This window comes from Eubalaena glacialis, chromosome 7, assembly GCF_028564815.1.
Source record: "Eubalaena glacialis isolate mEubGla1 chromosome 7, mEubGla1.1.hap2.+ XY, whole genome shotgun sequence".
NCBI classification, from domain to species: domain Eukaryota; kingdom Metazoa; phylum Chordata; class Mammalia; order Artiodactyla; family Balaenidae; genus Eubalaena; species Eubalaena glacialis.
This window is the reverse complement of record NC_083722.1, coordinates 40679795-40696611: the sequence shown is the minus strand read 5'-3', so window position 1 is coordinate 40696611 and position 16817 is coordinate 40679795. Positions and strand designations below refer to the sequence as shown.

The 16817-nt window shown below is 55.5% G+C and overlaps 1 protein-coding gene across 3 annotated transcripts in view; it reads right to left on the bottom strand.

Annotated features, from left to right (window-relative positions):
- Positions 1-16817, bottom strand: part of GRM4 (glutamate metabotropic receptor 4) — a 99756-nt gene that overhangs the window by 15002 nt on the left and 67937 nt on the right. For 2 of the 3 annotated variants that reach the window (XM_061195140.1, XM_061195142.1), the window contains exons 5-7: positions 15461-15601; positions 1139-1339; positions 812-948 (exon numbers count right to left, since the gene is read on the bottom strand). In XM_061195140.1, coding sequence (XP_061051123.1) covers positions 812-948; positions 1139-1339; positions 15461-15601 — 479 coding nt within the window. The remainder of the gene's footprint in view (positions 1-811; positions 949-1138; positions 1340-15460; positions 15602-16817) is intronic. The other variant, XM_061195141.1, reaches the window with a different exon arrangement.

Here is a 16817-nt window from a genome sequence, read left to right as displayed (position 1 = left end):
CTCAAGTAGAAATGTGCTATGGCTCAGCCCACTGGGCCTCCCCCCGGCGGCACAGGGACTTGGGTTCAGAAGAGAACAACGAATAAACATTCAGTCAGAGCACCACTAATGTGTGCCCACGGGTTAGCGTTTCTTTGCATCTTGCTCTAAATGAGTGCTAGTCACTGTTACATGTCTCTGAAGACACAACTGCTGCAAGCTAAGGAGCGATAGAAGCTGGCACGCCCTACTGAATGTGTCACAAAGTTCTGGAAAGTAAGCGAGAGCCCCATAGAGCTCCAGGCACTGTGCAAAGGGCGCCTGACTGCACCTGGGAGCCGTATTCAAGGCATCAGTTCTAAATAAGTGGCTCTTAGGAGAGTTCATGCTTAGAGAACAGCAGGCTGTGCTCTTTGCCTTAAGACGTCGTCCTCCTCTGTCCAGACGCAGTCCTCCCCTTCCTCACCTCTCTCCCCCCCAACCCCCCCAAAACTTTGAGCCCCTGAACTCCAGCATGACTTCATCTATCCAGAGTTCTTGCCCTGCGAAGGGGCAGCAGGCAAGAAGACCCCAGGCCAAGGGAAAGGGCAGGGGCAGGAAGGACAGCAGAAGCCCAGCCGCCCTGTTCTTCTGTTTCAGGGTTGGGGGGCTCAGGGCCCTCTGAGGTCTAGGGTGGGGCATGGAAGGAAGACCCAGCTTGGCAGCAGCAAACCCGGGAGACAGGGCTAGTTGGTGGCTGCCTCCCCTTGGCCTCCCCTCCCGGGGTTGGGGTGGCCTCTCTCCGCCCCCTAGCCCTCCGGGACCCCTCCCTGCCCTCCCGCCAGGTGCTTACTCTGAGGTGCAGGTGGTCAGTCCAGGAGCCGATGACCTTGTACTCGGCAGAGCCATTGTGCAGCTGGTACTGGTAGATGTCATAGCGCCCAGGTGCGTCTCCATTCTCATTGAAGGTCACAGGGTTCCCCGCAATGCCTGCGGGGGCCCATGGGGGTCACACGCTCAGTTTCTTTGCTGAGCCTTCACCCAGAGTCAGGAAGGATCGTGAGCCCAGGGCAGAGACACCTCTGTATGGAACCCCTTGGAAGCATCTGAAGAGACCCCCGCACACTCCCACCCCATGGAGCCCCAGGACCCCTTCCCCAGGGTTGGGTGGTGCCCCCACCTGAGAAATTGACGCTGCGGATGTACTTGAGCAGCTGGGTGCCATCCACAGGGTCCATGCGCGGGCAGAGCCCCACGCGGCCCGGACACAGGTCACGGTGCATGGCGTGCAGCGCGTGGCCCATGGCGTACACGGCGTCAATCACAAACTGCACCTTCCCCTCCTGCTCGTACACTGAGTCCTGCCCAATGCGCTCGCGGTCTGCAACGAAATATTCAGAGTGGGGGCACCCATGAGGCCCACCATCCTCACAGATGTATGGTGGGAACCACAGCAGCCCCCTGGGGCCCGGAGAGCCCACCTGGGCACACCTAGGTCTCTGGGCCCCTGGCCCAGTGCTCGCTCCATCACCCCAGGAGATGGTCTTGTGGAGGGCCTGGGGGATGGTCCTGAAGGTCTGCTGCCCTCCCTACTGTATCGCTGGACCCTGTGCCCTGAGGCCCCAGAACAGCCAGGGCAGGCTCCCTTGTCCCCATCACCCTTGGAGGGCAGTGAGCCTGCAGGTCTCCCTGTGGCCGTGGTGCTTGCCTGCCCTCCCCCAGCCTGGCATGGACCAAACACGGGAGCAGCTGGCCCTCACACAGGCAGGAGCTGTGACTGTCGATGAGGGCAGTGGTGCCCTACAGCAGCTCACCCATGGGTAGCCCCAGCACAGGGTACGGGTGGGGGAACTGAGGTCCAGAGAGGGTGAGAGACCTGCCACAGGTCCCTCAAGATTCAGGACACCAGATGCCCTCAATGACTTCCAGATGCCCCAGACACCAGAAGGCACCATCATCCCCATCCACTCCTCCCCCATGTCAGTGACATCCCCCCATTAGCCACGGTGAGTGAGCTTTGCAAAATGGGGAACCCACCCCACTCACCCCCTTCTCACTGCAAACAGCAGTGGCTCCCCAGGGCACCGTGGCCTCCCATCCTCACCCCCTGGGCTCTGGGCACACCCAACCCCTCTGCTCTGGGCCCTGTGCAAACTCTTTGGCTGCCGGAGGTCTCGATGTCCTCTTGGTAAAAAGATCATCATCCTGCCTCACAGAAGTGCTGTGAGGCTTAAATGAGATGAGATACAGAAAACACGTGGCACATAGTAGCTGACTAAGCCACACTGTTATTATGCTTAAGTGGTCAGAATAGAGGGTTTCTAAGGTGGGCTACAGAGGTCCCGGGGCCAGAGCAGGCCAGGAAGGCTTTCTGGAGGAGAAGGAGCTCCTGGCCTGGGCCCTGGGTAATAATGATGATGAAGAATAAGGACTGCTAACTTCTTTTTTTTTTTTAACTTGCTCCTGTTTATTTTTTTTTAATTTTTAATTTATTTTTGGCTGCATTGGGTCTTCGTGGCTACACATGGGCTTTCTCTAGTTGTGGCGAGCAGGGGCTACTCTTCTTTGCGGTGCACAGGCTTCTCACTGTGGTGGCTTCTCTTGCTGCAGAGCACGGGCTCTAGGCACGTGGGCTCAGTAGTTGCAGCATGCGGGCCCTAGAGCACGCGGGCTTCAATAGTTGCGGCGCATGGGCTCAGCAGTTGTGGCGCGCGGGCTCTAGGGCACATGGGCTTCAGTAGTTGTGGCACGCAGGCTCAGTAGTTGTGGCTCACAGGCTCAGTAGTTGTGGCACACGGGCTTAGTTGCTCCGCAGCATGTGGGATCTTCCCAGACCAGGAATCGAACCCATGTCCCCTGCATTGGCAGGTGGATTCTTAACCACTGCGCCACGAGGGAAGTCCCAGGGGCTGCTAACTTCTATGGAGCATCCACTCTGTGTCAGGCACTCTTCTAAGCTCTTTATGTATATTAAGTCATTGAATACTCAGAACAGTGCTATGACGTGAGTAATTATCCCCATTATAGAGATGGAAAAACTGAGGCACAGAAAAGCTCACTGGCATTCCAGGACCACAAAGAGCTGGATTTGACCAGGTGCTCCAGCTCCCAGCCTGTGCACCACACTACACCTGAGAGATTGTAAGAGCCTGACTGCAGGGGGAGGGCAGGAAAGTGGGGGGGGGATGGGGCAGGGGCTCTGAGGTGAGGACAGAGGGGCCGGAGGATGGCAGAGGAGAGGAAGAGAGAGTGCTAGGGAACCCCAGCTTCCCCTCCCACAGCCCCTGCATACAGCATGGCCTGCAGCCTCCTCCCTCAAGGCCAGGACAATGAAATTTACCCTCATACACACACACACACACACACACACACACACAAACACACACACACACACACCCATGCCTCCCTGTTAGAGGGCCAGTGCTGCACCTTACAGAAGTAATTCCCCAGCGGCCAGCAGGGTGAGTGGCTGCACCTGTGTCCCACCCCATGGGCCACGGGCCTGGGTGTCCCATGTCTGTCATGTGGGGGGTCAGGTTGAGGCCCCAGGGATCCACAGATCACCCCCTTGATTCCTCTATTTTTAGCCAATGCATGGTCACTGTGCCCTGCTGCCCAGGGCTCCCATGGAGCTGATGGCACATCTCATATCCCTGTCTTGGCCACCAAGACTCTGTGACCAAGGTCAGAACCTGACTCCAGTACCCCAACCTCAGGGTCAGAGATCAAAGGTCCCCAGTACACAGACTGGACAGTTTAGGGGCAGATGCCCAGTTGGCTCTGGGGGCACTGCTGGGTCCAGAGAGAGCCCACAGCTTTTACGGCATGGCCTTGGGGCTGGAGACAGGGTAGTCTTCAAGGGGGCTCACCTGGCTCTCTCAGGGGTCAGCTAAGCCCCTGGCTACCCACTACACTTCATTCACACAAGACTGTCTGGGCTGAAACCCCAGCTCTACCACGTGCTCTAGCTGTGATCTTGGACCTGCCACCTCATCTATCGGGCTTCAGTTTCCTCATCTGCAAAATGAGGATAATGATGGTACTTACCTCATAGGTCGGGATAGGGTCCCTACGAGGATAAATGGGTTTATATTCACAACGGGTCATAAAGAGGGGCCTGATGCTTGCCAGGTGCTGCAGAAGTTTGTTAAACACAAGGGTACAAAGAGTTCTAAGCCCTGCCTGCCTCGGAGCTCCTGGGACAGCAGAGCTTTGCTAACAGGCAAAGCTCTCTCTAGGCCACGGCACAAACAGAGATGGATGGACAGGAGAGGCAAGTTCTCCAGCCTTAGCAGCCTGCCCTCTTGTTCAAAGCTTCTGATCAGAGCTTCTGAGAGCCAGGAGAGAAGCGCAAGGGACAATCCTGTCCCCAAAGGGTGACAGAGGGGCCTGGGGCAGGGTTGCATGGAAGGCTCCAGCCCCAGACCCCACCATCACCCCCAGCCCCCAGGTCCTGCCCTCTGTATCCCGCTGCTCCATGCTCCCAAAGCTCCCATCACGCCCTCATTTCATATGGATGAGAGACTGAATTACTAACCAGGACGGAGGGGGAGGCTGCAGCCACTGCAGAGAAGAAGCAGCTCTATCCCAAGGCCAAGGACACACCAGGCCAAGGGACCCTGGCTGAGCTGTCCTCAGCCCCCTCCTCTCCCTATCTTCCCAGGGGTCCCTCCTCAGTGGTCCAGCTGAAGCATCCATCCCTGGGCCACTCAGGTCCAGGACCACGTGCTCTCACTGGGGTCACGAAGCCACCCGCACCGGCACTGGAATACAGATGACCCCACAGGAGGTCCTCACCAGGGGAGCCCACCTCTGCCTGGGGAGGCTCCCGTGGGAAAGGCTTTGGGGTCCTGTGGGCTGTGGGCTGTCAGCGGCCCTTGAGCACTGCCCCTTTGGGATCTCCACCCCAGAGTTGTCATGGTACCAGCCATGGACTTCTAGAGATTTCCCAACACACTTTCACGTCCTTGACTTTTGTCTCAAGTCTGCCCCCAACTACAAATGAGATAACAGGGCAGTGAGGTGCCCTGCAAAGGGCCTTAATTTGAAAGGGAGCGGCGGGCCTTGAGTGTGACCCCCTACACACACACACACACCCCCCTCAAACTCCAAGGGCACTTCCCCTGAGCCCCACAGGAAGCAACAATGACAGAGCCTAAGTGTGCTCCCTTTGGGGGAGGGGGAAGGGATCAGAAACACAAGTCAAACAAGGTCAAGACATGCTGTCCTGAACGTAGGAAGCTGTGCCCATAACCAGTGCAGCTCTCCGCACACCCTCGACTCTTCAGCAAATAACCCTGCAGCATGGCTGGTGCTTCCTCTTCCCCGAGCCTCTGGGATGTAGGCCAGACTGGCCCCCATCACAGAGGAGGTAACTGAGATTTGCAGGTGGTCGAGTACGGTACCCAGAGTCTTGAGGGAATCCTGGCCCCCAGCAGGTGTTCCTACCCACCTGGGGATTGGCCTGGCTGGTGAGTGGCTGGGATTTGAACCTGGATCTCTCTGGCTCCCAAAGAATTTCCACCACCCTGAACTGTCTGCCTCCTTCTTCTCCCTCCATCCAGCCCCGACCTGCCTTCCCCCTTCTCTGGGGCTCAGGCTTTGCCCCAATTGTCTGGCCAGGCCTAACCAGGAGCTAAGGATCCTTGTCGCCAGGGCTGGAGGAGGCAGATGGCCATGGAGGGAAGCGGGGGGTTGGGGGGGGGGTCAGAGAATCCCCTTTCATGGGTGGTTGGGACCCCCAGGCCCAGACAGGGGAACCACAGTTCTGGCAGGAAACAAGACACACATTTCTGAGAGCTCCTAGAGGAGATAAATTCCAGACACATGGCAGCAATGACAGCAGCAACAGTTTGACGATGTCCTAATTGTGTCCCGAGGCACAGTGAGCCGGAGATGTGTTTGGCTCGGCCACGGATGACAGCCAGCCCCGGAACCATCCGGGAGAGGATTTTCTCCCGTCAAAACCCCGCAGCTGTGGTTACTACGGCAACTGCAGCCTTTGTCTGCAGGTTGTAAATTGTAATTGAAATGAGTTTTCAAGGTTGAAATAATCAGAGTTCCTCCCTGTCTCCCTGCTCACCTCTCCACAACTACTCACCCCACCCAGCCACAATCCTCCTGAGTTCTCGGCTCATGTGTACACACACACACACACACACACACACACACACACACATATACACACACTCCCTCACATAAAGGTATACAAAATCAGCCACACTCACATATTTTCACATCTACACATATAAAGTAGCAACACACAAACCTGCATGCATTTATATACATCCCTATACACACATCTATGTTCAAACATGTAGAAACATAAGTGTCCATATAAACACATACTCTATATATTGGGTTGACCAAAAGTTCGTTGGGGCTTTTTTTAAGATTTTTTTTTTTTTTGATGTGGACCATTTTTAAAGTCTTTATTGAATTTGTTACAATATTGCTTCTGTTTTTATGTTTTGGTTTTTTGGCGCGAGGCATGTGGGATCTTAGCTCCCCGACCAGGGATCGAACCTACACCCCCTGCACTGGAAGGCGAAGTCTTAACCACTGGCCCATCAAGGAAGTCACTCGTTTGGGTTCTTGTAACAGCTTACGAAAACCCGAACAAACTTTTTGGCCAACCCAATACTCAGCTACACAATTAGCATGACACTCCTACAAGCATGTGGTCATTCAGATTCACTGTCGGCTGAGAAGCCCCACAAGCAGGTCCTGACAAGGGTGTGAGTACAAGTGTTTCATCTGGGAGGTGATGGCTGGAAGCACAAATCGGGGGTGAGGAAGTGAGGCAGAGACGGGAAGGGATGGGAAGACACTAACGCCAGGTGTGAGGCTCAACCCCGTGGGGGGCTCTAGAAAACTGTGTAGCCTATGCCTCAGGGCTGTCCCATCTGAGGGGATAAATAGCCCCGCTCCCACCAGTCTCAGGCTGCAGACTGCTCCCGGGGGCATTAACTCCATTGGCAAAGCAGGGCTGGGCAGCGCCGAGGGGACCTGGGGCACCACACCCACAGGTTCAAGTCCACACGTGTAATCGGCGTAAGTGTGTGGACATACCACACACATATAAACTTGCACCTACATACAAATGCGCAAACATACACACCGGTTTTCATCCCTTGTGCAAACTTCCAGGGAGCAGGATAAGAGGGTCCCAGGATGCCCCCCCCAAGGAGAGCTGTCTAGTGTGTGGTTCTGCCCTGGACCAGCCATAAGACCCCGGTGAAGTGAAATTTACATCCCCCAGATGTAAATCCAGGGTAATAATACTTACCTTGAGGAGCCACTGAGAGGATTCAAGGAGGCGCAGACGTAAAACACACAGCATCATGCCTTATACATAGTGCTCTCTAAGCCTCCATTTTCCTCTCCTCCCTAACACTTCCCCGCGGACAATTCCCCACCCCCGGAGGCCTCCACCCCAGCCCTGGGCCGCCCCTCCATCCTGTCTGCAGCCCGGCACGTGCTGGGTCTTCCCAGACCCCCAAAAGATGAGGGTGGGGTGCCCACCCCACGGACAGGGGCCCACGTCAGCTCACCCACTGACACTCAGATGGGGGAGGAAGCTGCCACCTGTGCTTCCTGGCCAGTCCCCCTCTTTCCTGACTCTGCCTGTGGTTGAGCCATTCTCCTCGTCACCTCCCTGGAACACGCAGGTCTTTCTGAGGGTCCCTGAGTCCTGTTCCGGAGGCCAGGCTCCACCACCCCAGCATCCCCAGAAGTCACAGAGCAGGCTCCCCCTCCTTGTCTGGAGTCGCACCCTTGTTCTTCAACCCCACTCACACCACGGTGTCTACCAGCCCCTCCCCTTGAGCTTTCAACCTCCATCAAACCACCTGCTTTCCGGGTAGGGCACCTCTAAACAACTCAGCCTGGTCCTCCCACCCCTAGATCTGTTCCGCCAAACTCTGCCACAGCTCTCCGCCAACTCCCGTCCTGGGGACCCCTGAGCCAGCCCCAGTGTCTTGGGGGGTTAGGGGTGGGGGCCCGTAACGGTCACCCCCTCGGGGGCGGGGAGGTGAAGGGTCTTGCCCAGCAGCGGGGGCGGGGGATGGTGGCTCCTGACTCTCTCCCAGGTGCTCTCTTTCTGGCTCTCAGTGGTGGTACAGCCCAGGGCTCCCCGAACTTGAGCCAGCCTCAGGCCCCTTTTGAAGGAAAACAATTCTGTCCCAGGATGATCCTAGGATGAATATGGCCCCAGGATGAAAATATGGACGTCAGAGGCTGAAGCCCTGGCAGTGACAGCTACTTCCAACTGCAAATGATCACAGGAGCAGAGAAGTTGTCTTTGCAATCTGTAAAGACCGCTTTCGGAAGGCCGTCGAATGAAAATGCCAAGTTCAAGAATCGTCATGGAACTCCTAGGTCCCTTAGAGTCTGACCTCAAGAACGTATCCCCAGATGTCCACAGACCCTAGTTCAAGAAACAGGATGTGGACGTCCGGCCAGATGGGAGCAGCTTGACACCTCACCCCCCCACCCCCATTCAGCCTCTCACTGGCCTGCCGAGTTGCTTAGCATCTCTGAACTTCGATCCCCTTGTCTGTAATGAGGTCGGCTCCTGGGACCATTAGAGAAGAGTGATACCTGCAGCAGAAGCCATACTCGGCACACGCACAGGCCAGCTCCCAGGGAAGGCCGTTCTCTACCTGTCACTGGTTCTGCCCAGCCCAGGGGCCTGGGCTTAGCTCTCCCAGACAGGGTCAGACTGGGGCCAGGGGTGAAGGGAAGGCAGCTCGCGGGGCCGAAGTCACAGCCAACACCCCATGTGGATGCCCCTTCTCCCCCATCACCCAGCCATGCTCCTTTTCCTTCCAGGAGCATCTAGTTTTTCCTCTACTGGATCTTTGCTGTCAACATAAAAATATGTTTTAATTTCTTCCATTTAAACAGAAACCCTTTCTTGACCCCACTTTTCCCTCAGCTAGCATCCCTCTCTCCCTGTTTACAACAAAACTTCTCAGAAGGGTTGTCCTTACTCACTGTCATCAATTTTTCTCTCCTCCATTTTTCTCCTGACCAACTCCAGTCTGGGATTTGCACCCACCTCTCCCAGGAATCTCCACGTGGCTAAGCCTGACCCTCCACCCACCCCCCCATCTTAGCGCACCACCAAGAACCTCAGAGTCATCCTTGATTTTCTGTCATCTTTCTCTCACCTCAAATACTTTAGCAAACTCTGAGGCCACACTGCAGAACTGATAAAGAATCAGACTCCTTCTCACCATCTCCATGGCCACCACCTGCTCCAAGTTCCCATCACCTCCCACCTGGACTACAGCCCCGGCCCCTAACTGATCTCCAGCTCTGCCCTCACCCCCATCTCTGCTCCAGGAGGCAGCCAGAGTGAGCCCATTATAGCATAAATCTGATCACGTTAATCCTTTTTCAAACCCTGCCATGGCTTTGTCTCATTTGGCATTAAAAGACTAAATCCTTACAAATTGCCGACAAGGCCCACAGACCTGTGCCACCCCGCCCCACCTCTCGGACCTCATCTCCTACCTGTTGATCTCTCTGCTCCAACCACATGGGTCTCCTCACTGCTCCCCAGACCTGCCAGGCCTGAGCCTACCTCGGGGCCTTTGCACATGCTGTGCCCTCTGCCTGGCATGCTCTTTCCCAGTCACCTTCCCAGTGAGGACTTCTGACCTCCTGATTTAAAGGTGCAACATCCCTAGTCTCCCAGAACTCTCCAGGAGGCCTCCTGGATCTGTCCTCTCTGGTTTCATGATTAAGCTCTCTGGAGGCCCTCAGCTCTGACTACTGGGACCACACCATCATGTACCACCTTGTCTTCAAGGCCATATCATCTCCCACCTGCAGGGGGAGCTCCCCAGGGCAGGTCTGTCCCCTTCACAGAGCCCAGCACAGGGTTGGGGACACAGTCAGCCTCTGAGTAAATGCCAGCTGAACAAGTAAGAAACAGCACTGAGGGGAAGGGCTCAGGACCCCTGTGGCCACCAGGTGGCTGTCGGCTTGGGCAAATGTGAGTTCCTCTAATGAGTGGCACAACCTGGCACATAGTAGGTAATCCCAAATGTGGGTCTTCCTTCCTTTCCCCAGGTTCCTTTAGGAATGTGGAGGTGAAAAGAGCCACAAAGCCAGGCTGGAATAGCCAGAGGGCCATGGGGCTGGGATATCAGCTGGCCTAAGGCAGGACATCCCTGGAGCCAGATGGCCAGAGTTCAAATCCCAGCTCTGCCATTTACTACCTGTATGACCTTGGGAAAGTCTTTAACTTCTCTGTGCCTCGGTTTTTTCATCTGTAAAATGGGTTGCTGTGAAAAGCAAATGCAAAACACTAAAACAGAGCTTGACATGCAATAAATGCTATATAAATGTCAGCTGTTATTATTGTTATTGCTGCTAGCACAGGCTGGGTGATCAGCATCTCCCCACACATCCCCAGCTGCCATGCGGCCACCCTCCCTCTCAGAACTCCCAGCCCCTGGGAGCAGCAGGCAGTAAATTTCTCCTATCTCCTCGTAAACCAGGCCTTCCTCCGCTCAGCCATCACCTGGCTGGCAGTCCTGTCAAAAAGACGGATGCCACATCTGCCTTGTTTACAGCTTTAATTCCCAAGCCCTGCTCTGCGGGCTCCTGGGGAGGGGGCCAGGAGAGGAGGTGGGAGGTGGGCACTGCCCTCCCGCAGGCCTTGACAGCTGCAGAGATGCCCTGCTCAGTGACCCCTATCTCGCTCAGGTGTGGAGCAGCCCGCAGGCTATCTTCTAGTGCTTCCAGCAGATCACCTCCACTCCTTCTCTGGGAAACCATGAGCGAGGCAGCTCTGCTAGGGACAGGGCTCTGGGGGATGGAAGTGGGTAGTATGATCCCCATTTTACAGATGAGGAAACTGAGGCCTCAAGAAGTGACCTGCCCCAGGTCGCACGGCTAGGAAGTGGCAGCACTAGGATTCACACCCAGTTCAGGGGGACTCTCACAGTTGTGTATTTGAGAAAGAATGGGTGCCCACGACCACTTGCCACTTTGAGACACACCAGCCCACACCAGCCCAGTCTCCAACTGCCAGTAACTGCCACTCTTCTGAGACTCTCTGGCCACAGAAGCCCTCTTTGCCAGCCATTTGGCATCTGGAGGCACTGAGGAATTAACACCCTCTGGGAACAGCCAGCAATGATTGACAGGAGTTGGTGTACACACACCCCAGCTCCCTCACACCTCCAGTGGGATGACTGCCAGGCGTGCTCCTTTCTGTCTCCAGAGCCCCCGGGGGGAGTGAAGCTCCAGCTGTTCACAGTGGTAACCTGCTTGGTATCACACCCTTTATGTCTGCCTTCCCTCCCCTACCAATGTTTCCTGGGATTCTCTCCCAAAGAAACGACTGGCTCTCAATTCTTTGTCTTGAGGGGAATTCAACTTTTTTTTTCATGGCCGCGCTGCACGACTTGTGGGATCCTAGCTCCCCAACCAGGGATCGAACCCAAGCTCTTGGCAGTGAAAGTGCAGAGTCCTAACCACCAGACCACCAGGGAATTCCTGAGGGGAATTCAACTTAACACAGCTTTGAAGGATGGATCGGATCTTCCCAAGTGTAAGACCCCAGCATGAGAAGGTCCTTCTCACCCTCTGAGAAGGTCATCAGGCCCATCTGTTGCCCTGGGGAGGGAAGGCATGGACTTGGCAAAGCAAAGGGCAGTGGAACACAGGAGTGGCACTCGCTCATGCTGAGATCGTGGGCAGGGCCTGAGGGACTGAGACAGGCAGAGGCTGACTATTGAAACTGTGAGCATTGAGGGGACCAGAGTGGGCCCACCCAGTGTGGATGGGCAGGCAGCCTGGAAGAAGTGAGCGTGAAGCTAGGCTCGGGAGACAGAGTGAGGCAGGTGGAGAATACAGGGCTAGCTGAGGGCAAACTGAGGGCAAGCGAGAGGGTGGCTGAGGGCGTGGGAGGAAAGGAAGTGGGAGAGGCAGGTGGGGCACCAGCTGGAGAGCCAGGCTGCCTGGGTATGAATCCAGCTCTGCCAATTCTCTAGCACTGCGATGTTCACCAATCACCTCAGCGTCCTCTTCTGTAAAATGGATGCAACACTTGTGACAGCCTATACCACCCACCCTCAGGATGGTGTCCTCCCCATCGGGGATCCTACAACCGACAGAATCCTTACAGCAGACTTGAGCTGTTAAATTACCCAGTTGCAGGTAAATACCACCTCTCCCCCTCCCTCTCTATCAACAACAACCACCATTTTATCAGCACTGATCATATACATCCTTTTTCAGCCAGCATCTTCATACTCTTCAAACACATCACCAATCCTCCCAACAACCCATTGAGATGGGTGGTGACTTCCCTGCCTTCTCTGAGACTCAGAGAGGCTAAATAACATGTCCAAGGTCACACAGCAGGGAGGAGGCAGAGTCGGACCCAGACCCTGACACGCTGACAGATGCCCGGTCCAGAGCCTGTACTCCATGGGTGTCACCCCAGCCCTCCTGGCCTAAGGGACAAGCTCAGCTCAAACATGGGTGGGGCCATGAGAAGCCAGAGCTGCCTCCCCCTCACCCAGGGTGGGTCTGAGGTCCCACAAACATTCCCAGCAGCTCCCCCGCCACCTCACCCAGAGATGGACAGGCTCACTGTGCCTGACGTGGGGCCACCCAAGGACACTTACCAGCCTCTGCTGGGGCTTCAGATGCAGCGAGAAGGATCCAGGTCAGCTGGAATATGCTGCCCTTCCACCCCTCCCTGTGACACAAACCCCAAGCTCATTCCGGGCTCTGATGCTTTGCTCACGCTTTCCCCACTGCCTGGGGTGCACGCCGTCACCCCTTCTATCACCCACCTCTCCTTCTGAGGCAGTGGTTCCCATACTTGGCTGCACAGTAAACCACAGGGGCACCTTTTAAAAATCCTGATGCCCAGGTGGTACCCAGGGCCAATTACATCAGAATGTCTGGGGCTGGGAGCCAGGCGTCGGCATTTGAAAAGATCCCCAGGTGATTCTATGTGAACAAAGCTGCTCTTGCCTGAGGTTCCGAGCCCTAAATACACATAAAATCCACTGGGAGAGCTTGAAAAACAATCCACCCCTGAGGTTCTGCTTAGTGGGTCTGGGGGTGGGGCCCTAGTAGAGCTCTAAAAGTTCTAGGTGATTCTGATGCACAGCCAGGCTTGAGCACCTCCCTCTTACAGTTCACCAAGTGCCTCCAATCAGCTTTCTCACCTGCATCCCCAGACACCCTCTGGGCTGGCTCACCACCAATTCCATTTCTCAGATGAGCAAGCTAAGGTCCTGACAGGGTACAGCTGGCCTCAGGTTCCCAGTGAGGCTCTACACTCTCCTGAACCCTGATCAAGCCCTCCTTCCCCACCTGCTCTGACAGCCCACACACCTCCCTGAGGGCACCTAGAGAGGTGCCCGCCCCGCCCCCCCCCCCCCCCGCCAGTTCACCAGCAGCTGGGGAGTCCCGATGAGGACTGGGAGTCTGGAAAGAGCTTACAGGGACTGACCGAGGCCTTCTCCCTGCCTGCCCCTCCCAGACCAAGAGGAGACTCCAGAAAGCCCCTCTCCCTTGGCGAGCCAGACACAGGGGCCGAGACGCCCCCTTATCCATGTTGCCCCCACTTTCAGTCTCACCCATCCCCATCTCCAAGCCAGGTCTCGTGACCTATAATCAGGGTGAACATACAATCTTCCATCCCCACTTGGGCACTTTTGAGAATAAAAGGGGATGCTCTCAATAATTATGCCAGGAAAAGAGAAGTAAACAGGATGCTCCTACCCATGAGGGCCCAGCCTCCCATGCCCAGGCATGTTTGTACTTCTTACACCTTTGTTGTGATTACTGCCTCATAAAGACCTTTGCTGTGCAGCCTTGGGCAAGTTGCTTGACCTCTCTGACTCTCCATAGCCTCCATAATATGGGGGTCATAAGAGCCCCTAGAGTTGTTGTGAGGGTGAAATGAGATGACGTTGTTAAAATGTCTGGAACATAGTAAATGCATAGTAAAGAGAGGTGTTTATGGTTATTAGTTCACCCAAGAACGTCGCCCCTACGTGAGACAGACATGCACATCTATACCTTCTCTTTTAGACACTCATGTACATACACAGTCACATGCAGTCACACACACAAGGGTGTACACACACTGCTGCCTACACCCACAGGAGTCTGCCTACGTCCCCAAGGGATACCCACAGTCCTAAGTAGCCACGATTGCCCTGGCCACCAGAGGTCAGCATGGCCACCAGAGGTCCCCACCAGCCCACCCACCTCACCATGCTCCCTCCTCCCCTGGCCCTAGTGGACCAACTCCCCCGCCCCCAACTGCCAGTGATTGCATGCAGCATGTCCCTGCGGCTGATCCAGTGGCCCTTGCTCATCTGGCCCTCTGCCCAAGCTGCACCCATCAGTCCAGGAGACTATAAGAGGGAGTTCATCATCCTTGCATGGGCACCACTCATGGTTGAGGGGTACACAGAGCCCTCCCAATGTCCCTGACGCCAGGTCCTGCTGCAGAGCTACCCAGACAAAGAGGGCACAAGGATCCACATCCAACTGTATCAAAGGTGAATGCGCCAAGATGGCTACCGTAGGGGTCTGAGGGCCTAGAGCTCAGACCTGGGTCCACATCCTGCTCCACCACCTCTCATCTGCGGGAACTCAGGTCCCTTTACTTACCTTCTCTGAGCCTCTGTTTTCCAATCTGTAAAATAGACCCATCGTCCCAGTCTCCCGTGGCTCATTCCCTGTCCTTTTCAGGACTCTGCTGAAACGTTACCTTGCAGGGAGGCCATCCTCTTTCTTATCTATTTTGTTTCTACTGCACTTTTCCCTTCTGACATAGTCTATAGTTTACTTACTTATCTTGTTTATTGTCTGTCTCCCCGTTAAAATAAAAACTCCAAGAGCTTTTTGGCTCTTTCATTCACTGCTATATCCATGGTGCTTAGAAAAGGGCCAGGGAGTGGGAGTCAAACTGGTGTCTGTTGAGTGACTGTGGGAACCTGGAGGGGTTAGAGATGGTTTCTGTAAAGTGCTCAGACCGGTGAGCGTTAGGATTCACAGGGCAGCTGGGGTCAGTCAGTTCTGTGGACTTGCCATAGGGGCGTCCAGATGAAGCCCAAGGTGAGCAGCCAGACGGCACCTCTGCCCAGACCCAGGAGCCCCTTTCCCTACTCAGCAGCGTCCTACGGCTGATGGTCTGAGAGGTCGAGGAGGTTTCAGCTCCCCTAAGCCCACCCACCGGCAAGGCCCTGGTGTCAGACCTTGAGTCAGTCCTGGCCCCGCCCCTTCTGGCCCCACCACCTGAGGGCTCCGCCCCTTCTCTTCCCCAACTCCGCCCCCAGGCAGCACCGCCTGGGTCCCTGGACACTGCTACCCCTGCGGTAGTGTCCCGTAGCCACCGCCCACCCCACTTGACACTCTCAGCCTTCTCCCCCATAGCCCCACCCCCTCAGGGCCCACCCTGGCCCCGCCCCCTGAGGCTCAGTCCCACGCCCCACCCCACGCGCGTGCTCACTGGTGCACTTCTTGACATGGCTGCCTTTCTTGAGCGCGTGGCGGCTCAACTTGCAATGGAAGTTGTCCTCCCAGAACTCAGCAAACCAGATGTTGCGCCGGTTGTTGTCCAGCGTGCGGCTGGAGAAGTAGCGGTCGAAGCCTGGCAGGGAACCAGGATGTCAGGACCTCGCGCCTCCCTTCCCTACCCGCCCACTTCCCTTCCCGCTTCCCGCAGCTTTCATGTGGCCCAGGCAGAGGGAGGCGGAAGGGAAGAGCACATCCTCTGATCCAGGGCCCAGCTGGAAAAAACAAAATGTGGACCATTTCATTTGCTTCACAATGAAAAAAGCTGTATTAAATTCCAGGGAGAGCCTGTGTAATCTTACAACTGCTTCCTTTATGGAAGAAGTACAGGGTGAGGGTGCTTCCGCTGCTTCTTAACCACCAAAATGGTAATATGGGGCCTCTTTGAGAAGGAGTCACCTGGGGGCCCTGAGATCAGAGCAGAGAGGCTGGTGGGGGGCAGGCACCCAATCCTGGGAGCACCTGAGCATTCTAGTTCTGAAGAGGAGACCAGACCAGAGAGTGTAGGGAATGACCCAGGTCACACAGATAAGATGGGGAGCTGGATCTTCCTCCTTCAAGTCCAGAACTTCCCCATCACTGACAGAGGCAGCCTCCTTCTCCAAATGCTCCTAAGGGCTTACCCACTCTGCTCTAAGCCTAGAAAACCCCATCCCAGGGTAGGCAGGCTGGTGAGTGAATATCGCCTTCTCTCTCCTACCAGTGCCCCTTCTATATATATCATGATCATTCCGTGTCATGGGCACAGTTGTCTGACTGTCGGAGCTGTCAGGGAGGTGCTGGCATTGGTGGGGGACTGGCCTTAGAGCAGAGTTTCTCAACCTTGACCCATTGACAGTAGGCCCGATCATTCTTTGCTGGGGTGGGGGGCGGGAGCGGCAGGGGGCTGTCCTGTACATTTCAGGATATTGAGCAACATCCCCGGCCTCTACCCACTAGATGCCAGAAGCATCATTCCCTAATCATGACAACCGAAAATGTCTCCAAACATTGCCAAACGTCCCTTGGGGATCAAAATCACCCCCAGGTGAGAACCACTGCTCTAAAGGCTCCTCTAATGTCCCAGAGAAAAAAGGGATTTGTCTGGCAAGTCCAGGGTTCAGACCCCAGTTCTGCCACTTAATAGCAAGTATGTGTCACTTACTGCCACTACATGTCACTAAATCTCTCTGATCCTTAAACGTATTCACCCACTGAATGTGGATAAAAGTTTCTTTTGGGGTTGCAGGGAAGATTGAATGAGATGTCTGTAAGGGGCCTGGCGTTTGCGGGTACCAAGAGCCATAGTTATT